Source organism: Quercus lobata, chromosome 2, assembly GCF_001633185.2.
Source record: "Quercus lobata isolate SW786 chromosome 2, ValleyOak3.0 Primary Assembly, whole genome shotgun sequence".
Taxonomy (NCBI): domain Eukaryota; kingdom Viridiplantae; phylum Streptophyta; class Magnoliopsida; order Fagales; family Fagaceae; genus Quercus; species Quercus lobata.
Window position 1 is genome coordinate 40,900,613 of NC_044905.1, and position 15,136 is coordinate 40,915,748.

The 15,136-nt window shown below is 37.6% G+C and overlaps 1 protein-coding gene across 1 annotated transcript; it reads left to right on the top strand.

Moving 5' to 3' along the window:
• The first annotated feature begins 1,159 nt into the window (after positions 1–1,159).
• On the top strand, positions 1,160–11,689 carry LOC115975621 (serine/threonine-protein kinase VPS15). Its single transcript, XM_031096483.1, has 11 exons — positions 1,160–1,663; positions 1,862–1,984; positions 2,442–2,487; positions 2,588–2,748; positions 4,648–4,727; positions 5,827–5,932; positions 6,196–6,372; positions 6,483–9,638; positions 10,413–10,660; positions 10,743–10,842; positions 11,197–11,689. The coding sequence occupies exons 1-11, from the start codon at positions 1,391–1,393 to the stop codon at positions 11,371–11,373; spliced, it is 4,647 nt and encodes a 1,548-aa protein (XP_030952343.1). The 5' UTR covers positions 1,160–1,390; the 3' UTR covers positions 11,374–11,689.
• Positions 11,690–15,136: the final 3,447 nt, after the last annotated feature.

Sequence of the window (15,136 nt, forward strand, 5' to 3'; positions counted from 1 at the left end):
CTAGCAAAGAGTTTAGGCTGCCATTAGAGAAAGAAAAATACAAGGTTTTCTCTCCAAAATTCGTTCTACCTAGCCTCCCTTCAAAACCCTAATGTCTCAGTGTCCAAAGAAAATAAAACTTTTACTATTTTAATTTCCGCCCAAGTTTACAGCAGTAAATTGTGAGTTAATTTCGGCATTTAAAAATTGAGAATTTTGGAAAACTCAAAACTGGAAAGTTGTAGATATTTAAGTCATGGTTCCAACCCATCTAGCCTTGTGTCATTTGGATTTTTGAGGAGAGAGATACGCCCAAAATACTAATCAGTGCTCAAATTAGATTTTTCCTTTTCATATTTTTTTTTATTTGATTTCTTTCCTTATTTGAAGCTTCCAATCATAGTAGACGATCCAGGCACTCTAGTTGCACCTCCTTAGACATTTAAGCATGGTCCTTTAGCTCCACTTTAATTCTAGTTTGGCCTCCATTCTCTCACAAATTCCTGTAAACTCATCTTTCTCACATGATTTCCTGAAAGTAGAAAATTACACACAATGAATGACATCTTATTCAAAAAATTATGTAAAGATAAATAATAGGGATTAATGCAAATCATGGCTTAATTATACAAATTAAGCATAGTAATAAGGAGATAACGCTCACATAAATATATAACATGTATACATTTTAAGACGTTATCAAATCTCTGAGAGTGTTTGAGTGAGACAGTGCAGTTTGAGTGTTTGGAGGGTGTTTGGTAGAGGAGTTTGAGTAATGTTGTTTGGGTATTTTTGATATACGTATGGGTGAAAAAATGTATAAAAATGTGTGTTAGTGTATTTAAAATGCTTTAAAAGTTGCTTGAAATGGCCTACCAAACAGGCCCTCATTTCTGATAGTGTTTGAGTGATGTGAGTGTTTTGAGTGATCACGTGGAAGGCTGAAGGGAAATTGAGTTCAAAAGACTTGGTTTCCATTTAAGCTAAATCGAGTCCAGGAGACTCAAGTTCTTAAATTGAGTCCAACGAACTCGAGTTCGCCGCCTACGTGGACCAAATGTCCACCTCAGCTGCTGTCGCAATGGGAAACTCGAGTATAATTTACTTGATTTATAACTCAAAAATCTTGTTAGATACCAAATTAGTTTGGCTTTTAATGTTATTTTTTTAAAAAAATCCGGATGCTAGGAAAACCCATACTCACACGCCACATGATCATGAGCAAGCCAACTCAAAATTAAAATATCCGAATTCGAAACGTGAATACTTTTTTCACAAATACGTTTCGCGGAATCAAAATCAATAAAAAGCCAAAAGCCAAAAGCCGACGCTCCGCTCCGTCCCCGGAACGGAACGACAACAGAACCAGAAAAAGCATGAAAAGCAAGTAAAACGAGAAAACGGTAACGTTATGGGCAACAAGATCGCGCGGACGACACAAGTATCGGCGTCGGAATACTACCTACACGACCTGCCGTCGTCGTACAATCTAGTCCTGAAGGAGGTGTTGGGCCGAGGCCGGTTCTTTAAGTCCATTCTCTGCAAGCACGACGAAGGCCTAGTCCTCGTCAAGGTCTATTTCAAGCGCGGCGATTTCATCGATCTCACAGACTACGAACGCCGTCTCTCTCAGATCAAAGAGATTTTCCGTGCCCTTGACCACCCTCACGTTTGGCCTTTCCAGGTCCTAAATTCTCTCTCTTAAAATTTCAATTCGGTTTTCAATACACCTAATTATTGAAAACAGAGTTCTGGTGCTTACTTCAGTTTGTAATTGTAGGATTTTTATTTTAAAGGTTTTGGAGGTTGAGCTGTGAAGAATTTTGAAATATTATTAGCAGCATTATTGTTTGAAACTCAAAATGGTAGTGTTCTATTGCAGTTTTGGCAAGAAACAGATAAAGCAGCTTATCTATTGAGGCAGTACTTCTTCAATAATTTGCACGATCGATTAAGTACTCGGCCTTTCCTCAATCTCGTCGAGAAGAAGTGGTTGGCTTTTCAGGTTTTTTTATTTATTTTTATTTTCTCACACTCAAACATTGCATTCTAAGTGTTTATGTGGGTTCGGTTAGCTCAATGTCATTGAATAAGGGACCTGGGATTGAATGCCGCCTACGCCAAAAAAGAACTGATTGGTTTGCGTGTGTGTGTATATATATATATATTTTGATAAATAACGGAATTGTATTAATCAAAAGTCCAGGTACACCGGGGGTGTACATGGATAACAGTGCATCAAACACATAAATTACAAAGATTAAGCATTTCTAAAAAATTAGAACAAGGAAGAAGATTAAAGGAAGAACTCCACTCCAGCAAGGTGTGAAGAAGAAGAGATTTAAATTCTGAAATAGACCGTTCCTTCCCTTCGAAACATCTTGAGTTCTGTGTATATATGTATATATAAGTTTTTAATGGATACAATTCGTCTCAGCAATTTTATTTCCTTGGGTGTGCAGTTACTTCTTGCTGTTAAACAGAGCCATGAGAAAGGAGTTTGCCATGGTGAGTTGTTTGTTGAAGGAATCCACATGGAGTACAATGTTATGTTGTTTTCGTGATCATAGGTTGGTTTTATTTCTGTTAATTTTGTTTATCGTCATAGGTGACATTAAGTGTGAGAATGTGCTGGTCACTTCTTGGAATTGGCTTTACCTTGCTGACTTTGCATCCTTCAAACCAACTTACATTCCCTATGATGACCCTTCGGATTTCTCCTTTTTCTTTGACACTGGAGGAAGAAGACTCTGTTATCTTGCACCTGAGGTTGGTTCTTATTCATTTCTGTTTATACTCATTCGATGTTGTTTTGCTCCTCAAAATGCTATATGCTGATTGATTTTTGACTTAGAAACTATGATTCATGTTCAGTCACTTGTAATGACTAATGAGCCATCATCTATGATTGTCATATGCTGTGGTTTAGCAACTTTGTATGGCTTTATTGTTATGTCTCTTTTTATTTTGATATTTTGCTGCTTGATAAAACTAAGGTGATATTACTTTTGAGTGTATGGTTTTCTTTGAAGAAAGAGGGTTAAAGAGATGAAGGAGACAACTATACTTATTAAAATAAAAAAGAAAAGAACATGAATGAGAGAAGGAAGAATGAGATAAAGAGAGAAGAGAAATATAGGCCCTGTTTGTTTCGAAAAAACATTTTCTGGAAAAAGTTTTCCAATGTTTACAGTTTAGGAAAACATGGTCAACGAAAAACTATGCCTTTTTGTATCAAAATAAGAGCAGAAAATATTTTCAGAATCACAACGGTTAAAATAACCCTTCTCTCTCTCTCTATCTCTCTTCCCCCTCCCCCCCTTAATTTGAAGTCCTTTGTCTCTCTGTCTCCCCCATCTCCCTTGATCCTCCTTTGTCTTTCATCATTGCCGATCCCTTCCCCCTGCTACCAGATCTGTCACATCACTGCCCTTGTCATATCGCTGCCTCTATCTTCCCCCTTTGATCTTTGATGCCCTCATTTTCTCTACATCCGTCATCTCTCTCTACCCTTCTCGTCTCTCCTCTTCATCTGCCTCTTACCCTGCCATCAAAATCTGCTCTCAAACTCCTAAACCCCCCATTCTATCCCGACTCTCTCTCTAATATCTCTCATTACAGAGGCCCCACGCTGATCTGTGGAATTTGAAAAGCAATTTGTTTAGTTTTTTGCCAAAGGTAATATCACTCTGCATGTTCCTAATAATTTGTATGGTTTGTTTTGGGTATGTTGGTTTTTGGATCTGGGTGTTGAGTTGTTGAATATAATTGTGGGGCTTTTCTTTGACTGTAAATTTTATGCAGGACTGGTTTTTTGTGTTGGTTGGGTGAGTGTAAATTTACTAAAGAACCAATTTGATTGTGTTATTAGTATTTAGAATTGCAAGAAAATATTATTGATTTGCTATGTGTGCCAAATATTGAAAAATGTTTTCTAACTCATTTTTAAGGTTGCAACCAAATAGGAAAACAAGTTAGGTTTTCAAACTTATGTTTCAAGAAAACTAGTTGTTTTTCAATAAAACATTTTCTGCCAAAACAAATGGAGCATTATACAATAAAACAATTTAGGACTGGGGGGTCTAAATGTATAAGACAAGGTTGAGAAAAAGTGAAAAAAAAAACTCTTTTTCAAATTTCTATCAATTGTCATCCATTTATCCTTTTTTTTTTGGTCACAATAAAGTGTTATACATAAATAAGCCACGTAGAATGCCAACTGATATATCAAGTTAATAGGATAGTTTTTTTAGTAAAAAAAGGTTATTTGGATCATTATCTTATTTGTTGAAATGCCTAGAAATTCTAAAAAGGGGAAAATTATAGAAACTTGAATAAGACACTACAGCCATATGATGAAAACTTTCAAAAATAATAACCATAAAAGAAAAGAAAAAAAAGACCATATTATAACTCAATTTACTTCTGTAGGTCCCATTTGATTGTGTGTTAGACTGTTAGGTTGGATCCAATTGCAAGATCAGGCTGTATTTCTGATGTTGGCATTTTATAGAAACTTGTTTACATTAGTGCAATTAATTGCTGTTTGCTGGCAGTCATTTTGCTAATTTCCTGTAATAGAAGTTTGCCAATGAAGTTTTATCCAGTCTTCAATTCTGAATAAGATGATCGGATAATTGATGGTTTCCAATCTTGCTCAATTTTCAGAGATTTTATGAGCATGGAGGTGAGATGCAGGTTGCACAAGATGCACCTTTAAGGCCATCTATGGATATTTTTGCTGTAGGGTGAGAATTCTCTGTCTTGAGCATCTCTACAATGTTTTAAAATTTCAATTTTGACAGCAGAAGAAATGCTGAGATCACAGATGTGAACTTTTATTATTAGATATATCAATGTCAAATTTATTGAGAAAGTTATACATATCTATGAATTTGCTTGTAGCATAAGGTTATTTATTTATAGTATGTGAATTAAATGTCTAAAGTGATTACAAGCAGTTATAATAATATCTGTATATATAATTGGAACAGAACATTTTTATAATGTCCGCATTTTTATACTTCCAAAAATAACCCTATTACCGAATTGAAAGTGATTTAACAATAAGTTAGATTAAGGAAACAAAGTTAAATCGAGAAATTTAAAATTATTCACCAACTTCTCCTTGCACTAACAACCCCCCACAGATGCCTACATAAATAAGCAACATGCTCAAAATAAAATATTGAATGGAAAATGTTTTTTTTTTTTTTTTGGTTGAGAAAAAGGTAAAAGTAATAGTAAAAACAAATTTGAATTTCATAAATTAGGGCACACGTTTTACACTTAAACTATAACTGCTTGCAGTTACGACTTAGAATTGAAAAAGAAGAGCCTTTGAACTCACGCGAAGTGCGTGTGAAAGCCTACAATGATGAACTTGCAGCTTAATAATAATGGTATAGTAATCACTTTCTTACCTTTTCGCATTCAGAGGTTGAGCTTGATGAGCAATCATTTATATGTATTTGATAATGAAAGCCTATAATGACTGTTGGAGAGTTGCACTAGATTTCTTGTTTGAAAATTTTCTTGCCACTAGTTAGGATAAACTAAAACACAGCCATTTTTTTGGTTCCACAAGTTTCATTCACTTCTTCTTTATTGGGGGGATGGGAGTTTTCCTTTGCGTCTCTATTTCTTCAACCTTACAAAATAGGAGATTTAGATGGCTTTTTTTAGAATTTACACACTAATGAATGAAGTTTATTTTTGTTTTGGCCACTTGAATGCGAAAATGATATATCCTGTTTTTTCAGATCTTTTTCTTGGTGTGAATAACATGAGATCTCCCACTCTTCTCTCTCTCTTTTCTGAGCTGCACTTATCGAATTACTGTTTCAGGTGTGTCATTGCAGAGCTTTTCCTTGAGGGTCAACCACCATTTGAACTCTCCCAACTTCTTGCTTATCGCAGAGGTCAATATGATCCTAGCCAACATCTTGAGAAGGTAGTCTCTCTCTCTCTCTCCCCCCCCCCCCCTCTGTCTAATTTATACTTTATTTTGGAGCCATAATTTTATATTTTATATTATCATGTTGTACCTCTAGCCTCAACCTTAATTTTTTAGCCTTGCCTTCATTCTAATATTGCATTAGAGTTGATCAATGTCACTTCTTACTGGTGTCTGTATATCTATGGTCATGTTTCTTTTACCTTCTTTATGTTGTCTGGCCTTCATGCTCAATGATTAGCCATTTGTTGTCTGTGCAGATCCCTGATTATGGAATCCGCAAGATGATACTACATATGATTCAGCTGGAACCAGAGTCACGACTTTCTGCTGAAAGCTACCTGCAGGAATATGCGGATGTTGTGTTTCCAAGCTACTTCTCACCATTCCTGCATAATTTCTACTGCTACTGGAATCCTCTTCATTCTGATATGAGGGTAAACAACTATTATATATAACATGTAAAATGAATTTTAAGATCTCAACCTTTTGCTACTTATTGCAACTCACATATGGTGCCTTGCTTTCATGTAATTATTATATGTAGGTTGCATTGTGCCAGAGAGTTTTCCCAGAGATACTTAAGCAAATGATGGACACTAGGTCATCTGAGGAGACTGGTAGTGGACTCTGTACGCCTTCTAACAGTACTAGTGGTAAGCTGTCGCAAGAGATGGTTGCAAAACAAAATGTCAATTTGACAAAGGACTCATGTAGAAAGAGAGAGGAGACAGAGAAAGGTTTAACACGTGATCAATTTGAACTTGGTGATCTCAATACGCTGCTCAGGGATGTTAAACAGAATAACCATTACCCTGGTGCCAAGCTGATGCTTGAGGATGCGCCCAATTCTTTGTTTTCCCAAAATCTTAAAACTTGTGGGATGCAATCTTCCAGTGACCTGCTTCAGACTATCTCCAATGCATTTAGGAGAAATGATCATCCCTTTCTGAAAAAGATTACGATGAGCGATTTGAATACGTTGATGTCTGAGTATGACAGCCAATCAGATACCTTTGGAATGCCCTTTTTACCATTGCCTGAAGATAGTATGAGATGTGAGGGTATGGTTCTGATTGCCTCTCTTCTTTGCTCCTGCATACGAAACGTCAAGTTACCTCATTTGAGGAGGGCAGCTGTACTCTTACTCAAGTCTTCTGCACTATATATTGATGATGAAGATCGGTTGCAGCGAGTGCTTCCATATGTTATTGCAATGCTTTCGGATACAGCAGCAATTGTTCGTTGTGCTTCCTTGGAGACTTTGTGCGATATTCTGCCTTTAGTTCGAGATTTCCCCCCAAGTGATGCAAAAATTTTTCCAGAGTACATTCTTCCAATGCTTTCCATGCTTCCTGATGATCCAGAGGAAAGTGTGAGGATATGTTATGCCAGCAATATTGCTAAGCTGGCACTAACTGCTTATGGTTTCTTGATTCACTCAATAAGCATGAGTGAGGCAGGGGTTCTTGATGAATTGACCTTAACAGAGAAGCCATTGGCATCGTCTAATGAGGCATCTGGACGACTACAAAGGATAAATAGTGATGCACAATTAGCACAGCTGAGGAAGTCCATTGCAGAGGTCGTTCAAGAACTAGTTATGGGTCCAAAGCAGACACCAAATATCAGGAGAGCGCTCCTTCGGGACATTGGCAATCTATGCTGCTTCTTTGGCCAGAGGCAAAGTAATGACTTTTTGTTGCCCATCCTACCTGCTTTTCTAAATGATCGAGATGAGCAGCTACGGGCAGTTTTCTATGGGCAAATTGTGTACGTATGCTTCTTTGTAGGCCAAAGAAGTGTGGAGGAATATCTTTTACCTTACATTGAGCAGGCTTTAAGTGATGCAACAGAAGCTGTAATTGTTAATGCTTTGGATTGCTTGGCCATTCTATGTAGAAGTGGTTTCTTGCGGAAGAGGATACTACTTGAGATGATAGAGCGTGCCTTTCCATTGTTATGTTATCCCAGTCAATGGGTACGAAGGTCAGCCGTCACTTTCATTGCTGCTAGCAGTGAGACCTTAGGTGCAGTAGATTCCTATGTTTTCCTTGCTCCACTTATTCGGCCTTTCCTCCGTAGACAACCAGCATCTTTGGCTTCTGACAAGGCTCTCCTTCTATGTTTAAACCCTCCAGTTGCAAGACAAGTGTGTTATCAAGTTTTAGAAAATGCCAGGAGTTCAGATATGTTGGAGAGACAGAGAAAAATTTGGTACAACTCATCACCTCATTCTAAACAATGGGAAAGCATGGATATACTCAGGAGAGGGTCAGGGAAGAGCTGGCCCAATAACCAACAAAGTCCTGATGATCAAAAACCTGTTGGCAATGCATTGCAACAGCCAGAACTGACTGAATCTGATGATGGTGAGGCTAATTCTAGAGGCATGGGAAATTTAATGAGTAATGCTTGTAGCACAGTTGATGTTCGAGATCCCCTATCCTCAGAAAAGTTGAAATTTTCAGGCTTTATGTCGCCACAGGTTAGTGGTGTGAGTAGTTTTATATGCGATAAATCATCAGAAGGCATACCGCTGTACTCCTTTAGCTTGGACAGGCGGGCAGTTGGAATTCCTCCTGCTGGGTCTGATTCTCCATTACAAGTAAATTCCCCAGGAATTGGTTCATCATCAATGCCTTGGATGGATCCTGTAAATAAATCATTTAGCTTGGCTAGTTCAGTTCCAGCACCTAAGCTTGTTTCAGGCTCATACAGCATCAGCAGCGGCTCAAAACAGTTCCATAGAGTGGTACATGAACCAGAAGGCAGAGAAAATGATCAAGTGGCTTATGTCAATAGCAAATTTCAAGAGATTGGATCATCTAGCGTAATAAAAGGCAGTTCTATTACTGTGGAAGATGCCTCCACTTCAACTGATCTAACAGGATTGCCAACTTTTGCACGAACATCATCAATTCCAGATTCAGGTTGGAAGCCAAGAGGGGTGCTAGTTGCGCACCTCCAGGAGCATCGTTCTGCGGTTAATGATATAGCCATATCAACTGATCATAGTTTTTTTGTGAGTGCATCTGATGATTCTACCGTCAAGGTTTGGGATTCAAGAAAATTGGAAAAGGACATCTCATTTAGGTCGAGGCTAACTTATCACTTGGAGGGAAGCCGAGCACTGTGCAGTGCAATGCTTCGGGGCTCTGCTCAGGTTGTTGTTGGATCATGTGATGGCACGATACATATGTTTTCTGTTGATTACATTTCTAGAGGCCTTGGTAATGTTGTTGAGAAGTACTCAGGTATTGCTGACATAAAAAAGAAGGATATCAAGGAAGGTGCTATACTCAGCCTTCTTAACTACTCTGCTGATAGTAGTTTCAGTCAGATGGTTATGTTTAGCACCCAAAATTGTGGGATCCATCTGTGGGATACAAGAAAAAACTCCAGCTCATGGACATTAAAAGCAACTCCGGAGGAGGGCTATGTGTCTTCTTTGGTAACAGATCCTTGTGGGAATTGGTTTGTTTCAGGATCTTCAAGAGGTGTGCTTACACTTTGGGATCTGAGGTTCCTTATACCTGTGAATTCATGGCAGTATTCTCTTCCATGCCCCATTGAGAAGATGTGTCTTTTTGTACCTCCTCCAAATTCCTCTGCATCTATTACTGCAAGACCCCTTATTTATGTTGCTGCTGGTTGCAATGAAGTTTCTCTTTGGAATGCAGAAAATGGGAGCTGCCACCAGGTACATGGGGTTTATTTCTAATAATTGTTTATTAAAAAAGAGTGTGATTGCATTGCATGAGTCAGGAGTTCCCATAATCTCCTATAGGGGCTCACATAGTAACTATAGAACAAATCTTTTTCTCCCCCAACCAAAAAGAAAAGGAGAATGAAAGATTCAAGTAAAGATAAAAGCAATAGTGTAGTTTTGGTGGAAAAGCTAAGTTGAATTGTTGGAGATCTAAAGTTCAACAGAAATTGATTGATAATATCCTGTATGCTTTCTCTAGGATGAAGCATGGATTGCCCCCAAAAAGTGAATCATCAATACATAGTCCATCTTTTCTTCAACTATTTTAAGTAGTTGGTAATTCCATATAAACTAAAATTTGCCAACTCTTCACAAGTCTGGGACTAGAGCCCTGTACTCATTGAATTTACTTCAGTGACCTTGTTAAGTTACAAATGGATATACTAAAAGGCAGTAATTTTGGCAAGATAAAGAAGATGAGCATAGCATGTGCCACCTCCTTGACTTAATAATTGTGTGAAGTGTTACTTAGAAATAATGTACGAATGACAAAGTTGACTATATATTGATGGAACTATGAAGTACCTCCTGCTTTAAGAATGATGAAGGTGCATATTCATGTTTCATTATAGGGGCTCTTGGTTTTCATTGCTTATAGTGGCATAAAACACTCTGGATTACTATCTCTTGTATTATTGACATATTGATTTGATCAATCTTTACCTAGTTAAATTTGGTTTTCACAATATTCAACTTTTGTTTTAGGTACTGCGGGTGGCAAACTATGATAGTGATGCGGAAATGTATGATGGGCCTTGGGCCTTGGCTAGACCATCTAGTAAGTCAAATTCTAGACCAGATCTCAGACGAAATGTTAATCCGAGGTACCGAGTTGATGAGCTGAATGAACCTCCCCCCCGTCTTCCTGGTATCCGTTCATTGCTTCCCTTACCTGGGGGTGATTTGTTAACTGGGGGTACTGACTTGAAGATACGTCGATGGGATCATCACAGGTCTGTAAATAACTTCTGATCTTGTTTGCTTGTTTTCATGAGATTTCTGTGATTGAATTGACTTTAATTGTTGATGTTACAGTCCTGACCGAAGTTACTGTATCTGTGGGCCGAACTTGAGTGGAGTTGGGAATGATGATTTCTATGAAGCAAGATCGAGTTTTGGTGTGCAAGTTGTGCAGGTAAGTTTTATGTTTCTGTTCAATTGTGTACTGAAATTAATATTTGACTAATATGGTATGTTTTCTTTTTGGGATTTAGGAAATAGCTTGTGCTTTGCCCTTTTTTTTTTGGGTCAGAATCTAGTCAAACTTTTTTTTTTGCATCTCCACCCTATGATTCTCTTATCGTCCTACCTTTCTAGGTGCTTGTTTTATGACAATTGTGAATCAAACTGTGCTCATTTCTTGTGAAGTGTTTGTTGCTTTCAATTCCTTAACTTGTTTATCAGGCAATTGAAAGTTTTCTCAATTTTATGCAACTCATGCAATTATAGCTTGTGATGCTAAACTTAGTGTTTTTCTTTGGGTATATAGGAGACAAGGAGACGACCGCTAACTAGTAAGTTGACAGCAAAAGCAGTTCTTGCAGCTGCTGCCACCGACTCTGCTGGTTGCCATCGTGACTCCGTTCTCTCTCTAGCTTCTGTCAAGTTGAATCAGAGATTTTTAATATCGAGCTGTAGAGATGGGGCTGTCAAGGTTTGGAAGTAAATGACTTAAGCATACATAGTGAGTTTTTGTACATATTTAGTGCCAATGCTAGTTGAAATTGTACATTGTATTCTAAGACTAAAAGCATGGATTCTCTTGCATATAATTCAAATTATACCTGTCTGATTTGTATAGCATGTAAGCATGTAGGATTAGTTAGCAGTTTTTGTTGTTTGACGACGGCTTTCTTTTGTTGTTATGATATTTTAATTTAAATGCTTCAAGTTAAAATGGTGTATTATCAGCTTCTGTAAGATATTTATCCTGATTCAATTGTACCTTTTGCTTTTATATGGAAAGTTCCATTGCCATGATATCTCCTGGTCTGTTGACTTGAGCTTTGTTTATCTCAGTAATCTGAGAAATTATGGATTGTCTAAATTACAATGCTGTGCTTCCTTCATTTAAAAAAAAAAAAAATATTATAGCATTTGGAAAGATGGGGTTTGCATGATATTCTTTATTGGCATATAAGTATGCAAGATCACAGTTTTGACCTGGAAAAAATTATACATTGAACTGCCATTTGGAGATGTGCTTTAACCTTAAGGTTTGGCGTAGTTACTTGTCTGCCTAAGACAATTACTTTTTTTTTTTTTTTTTTGATAAGTAAGAAAGATGTATATTCAAAAAACTACTTTGTGCAAAGAAGTACAAAAGCACAAAGCATAAAGATTACAGAAAAGAGAGAAAAGCAAAAACAAAGAAAAGAAACTAATTGCAAAGAAAAATAGAACTAAGAAATAAAGGGAGAGATGCATTAGATGTGAGTCCCCAAGCCCTAGACCAATCAAAAAGGGAACCAGTAAAAAGGGCAAGCAACTGGTCATCGGATCTAAGTCCTCAAAGTCCGCCGGTTGCATTCCCTCCAAATACACCACATCAAACTCAACGAAACTAAATTCCAAATTTTAAATGAATGCTTCCCCAACCAATTCCACCAACCAAAAATTAAATTTGCAACCGATTTTGAGAGAACCCACGAAATCCCAAAAATTCTAAAGACAACTCCACAAACGATGAGCCTTCTCACAATGTAGCAACAAATGATCCACTATTTCCCTACAACAACGACACATGGTGCACCAGTTAATGAAATCAAAACCCCTTCTCTACAAATTATCACTTGTGAGAATCCTATCCTAAGCTACTGTCCAAACAAAGAAAGAGATACACCAGAGTGCCTTAACCTTCCAAATGCCTTTCCAGGGAAAAACAATGGAAGAAGAACCACGCAACTTATGATAAAATGAACGGATATTGAAATTCCCATTCTTTGTCAACTTCTATCTCATACGATCACCATCATCCGTTGAAGGTAAATTTGCTGCAAAGAAACGAAAGAAATCATCCACCAATACCACTTCCCAATCATTAGGGCCCTGATTGAAATGAACATTCTAACTTCTCCTATCCCCCGCTCCTTGCCTTATCAAAGAAGAGTCAACAAAGGCTGCTCTGTTAGTAGCAAAATTGTATAAGACCGGAAAAGCCAAATGGAAAGGAAGATCCCCACATCACCTGTTTTTGCTAAAAGCATCCCAACCCACGTGGATACTTCTCCATAAGCCACACCCGTGGACGCCTCTCTCCAACTTGGAAGTCCACCAAACCCACCCCCCCCCCCCCCCCCCCCAAAAAAAACCAACTCTTCCCCAAATTTGGCAGCTACAACCCTCCTCCAAAGCCGAGTCTCCTTGACCCTGAAATGCCAAAGCCATTTTCCTTGTAAGGCTTTATTGAAGGTGGTCAGTTTCCTAACCCCTAAAAAGAAGAAGAAAAGCTTTGTGGTTTTAGAAACTATTAAGAGAATGTTTGAAATTTTGAGCTCCTATATCTATATATTTTCATTTTTAGAACTTAAGAAACTCCTATTATGGTTTTTGTTTTGCTATTTCTTGTAAGTTTCTGTCTGTCTCTTATTTAATAGGTGGTTTTTTTGTGCAACTCTTTCAAAAGAAGACATTAGAATGTGACTATATATTGTGCCCAAAGTTGAGTAAGGTGTTTTGTTCCCAATGTAGGAGATGCATCTTTTTGGAAGTGTGTGCTTGTTGTAAGAATGGGGACCTTGAGAATTTTGAGCCATTCATGTTGGCCTTTTGCTTTGGTTGTGTCATCTGTGGGATTAATAATATGTGAATGGTCAAATAATCTCCATAAAGCTGGTTAAGTTTTCTTAGGGTTTCAAGTGAAAGTAGCCTAAAATCTTTTTCTTTTAACTATAAGTAATTTTGGCCCCAAGGGGAGGGGAAAGGGAAGATTTGATCCCCAGTTGATTGTGCTAACCCCTTGATGTGGAATTAACCTAGATGCTAAGTGAGCCATGTTAAGTTCTTCTGGCTGTGTTGTGTTCTTTGGATTTTTCGTTTCTTCTCTCCATCTCCCCCCAGAGGAACCACTAACTGAGAGTATGATGGAATCATCTTTTAGATGCTCTGGTCATGTGCAACATAAGAATAAGACTGAGGAAAGCAAAGACAACAAGGGATGCATCTAAAAGGAATAATTTTGATTTCCCCCAGTTGTAGAAGAAAAGTATATCATGCAAGTGGAAGGAACTACATGGAAAAGAGGAAGGCTGATGAGAATCTCAGTCAAAGGTTGTAAGAAAAACCATGGTAATCTATGATAAAAATAAATTAGCCCTACATGGAGTGGCACATTTTGATTCGTGCAGTTGAGGCAATACATTAGGAACTTGGGATTTAAGGTTGAGTTCAAGTGAGCCGTGTGAAGTTCTTCTGGCTGTGTTGTTTTCTTTGGGTTATTCCCCACATGGCCCCACATCCACCCTGATCTAAGACTGTTGTGGCTAAGATGAGGGTGTTGAGATTGTGATTGGTACTGAAGATGAGTTAGAAATAACGCAATAATAAGAAACTGGAGGTACCACTAAGTGAGAGTATGGTGCAATCATCTTAGATGCTCTGGTCATGTGCAACATAAGACTGAGGAATGCATCTGATAAAAGGAATTATTTTGATTTTCCCCTGTTGTACCAGAAAATTATATCATGAAAGTGCAAGGAGCTACATGGACAAGAGGAAGGCTGATTTAAAAATAAAATTATCTCTATATGGTTATGTATCATGTTTTGATTCATGCAGTTGAGAGAATTCATTAGGAGCTTTGGATATAAGGTTGAATTTCAATGTCGGTTTCATTGTTCATTAGGAGCTTCAGAAAACTACAATACTCAGCGGAGATTTATAAGTAGGCTTCAATTCAATTAAGTGCATTAAGGTACCACTAAATGAGAACACGATGTGAGATTCATTTAAGATGATTTGCTTGTGCACAACATAATACTTAGGCGATAAGGGGATTTTTTTGGGCCCTAGTGCCAAATACTGATATTATATGCATGGAAGAAGCTACAAGGACAAGATGAAGGCCAAAAAGAATGGGGGTTGAGGCAGTAAGATGAGACCTGATAGCGTATGACCAAGTGTAGTCCTAGATAAATTTTGATGAAACTTGGGATTGGGACTGATCAAGTCTTGAAATAAAACTAGGCCATGCTAGAGAATTTGCATGAAACTTCATTTTTTTGATTCTAACAAAATATTATTTGAATTAGGACTTGCAGTAGTGATGGATTATCTGTAGCAAGATTTGGAGAAACAATAATATGATCAGTGATAAATCACTAGTTGTCCTGAAAGTATTAGCAAATGGTGAATTTAATCATTTAACTATTATTCTGACACTCTCCCTTGTGTAGAGCCCATATTTCTCCTTAATAAATGGGACCCAAAAT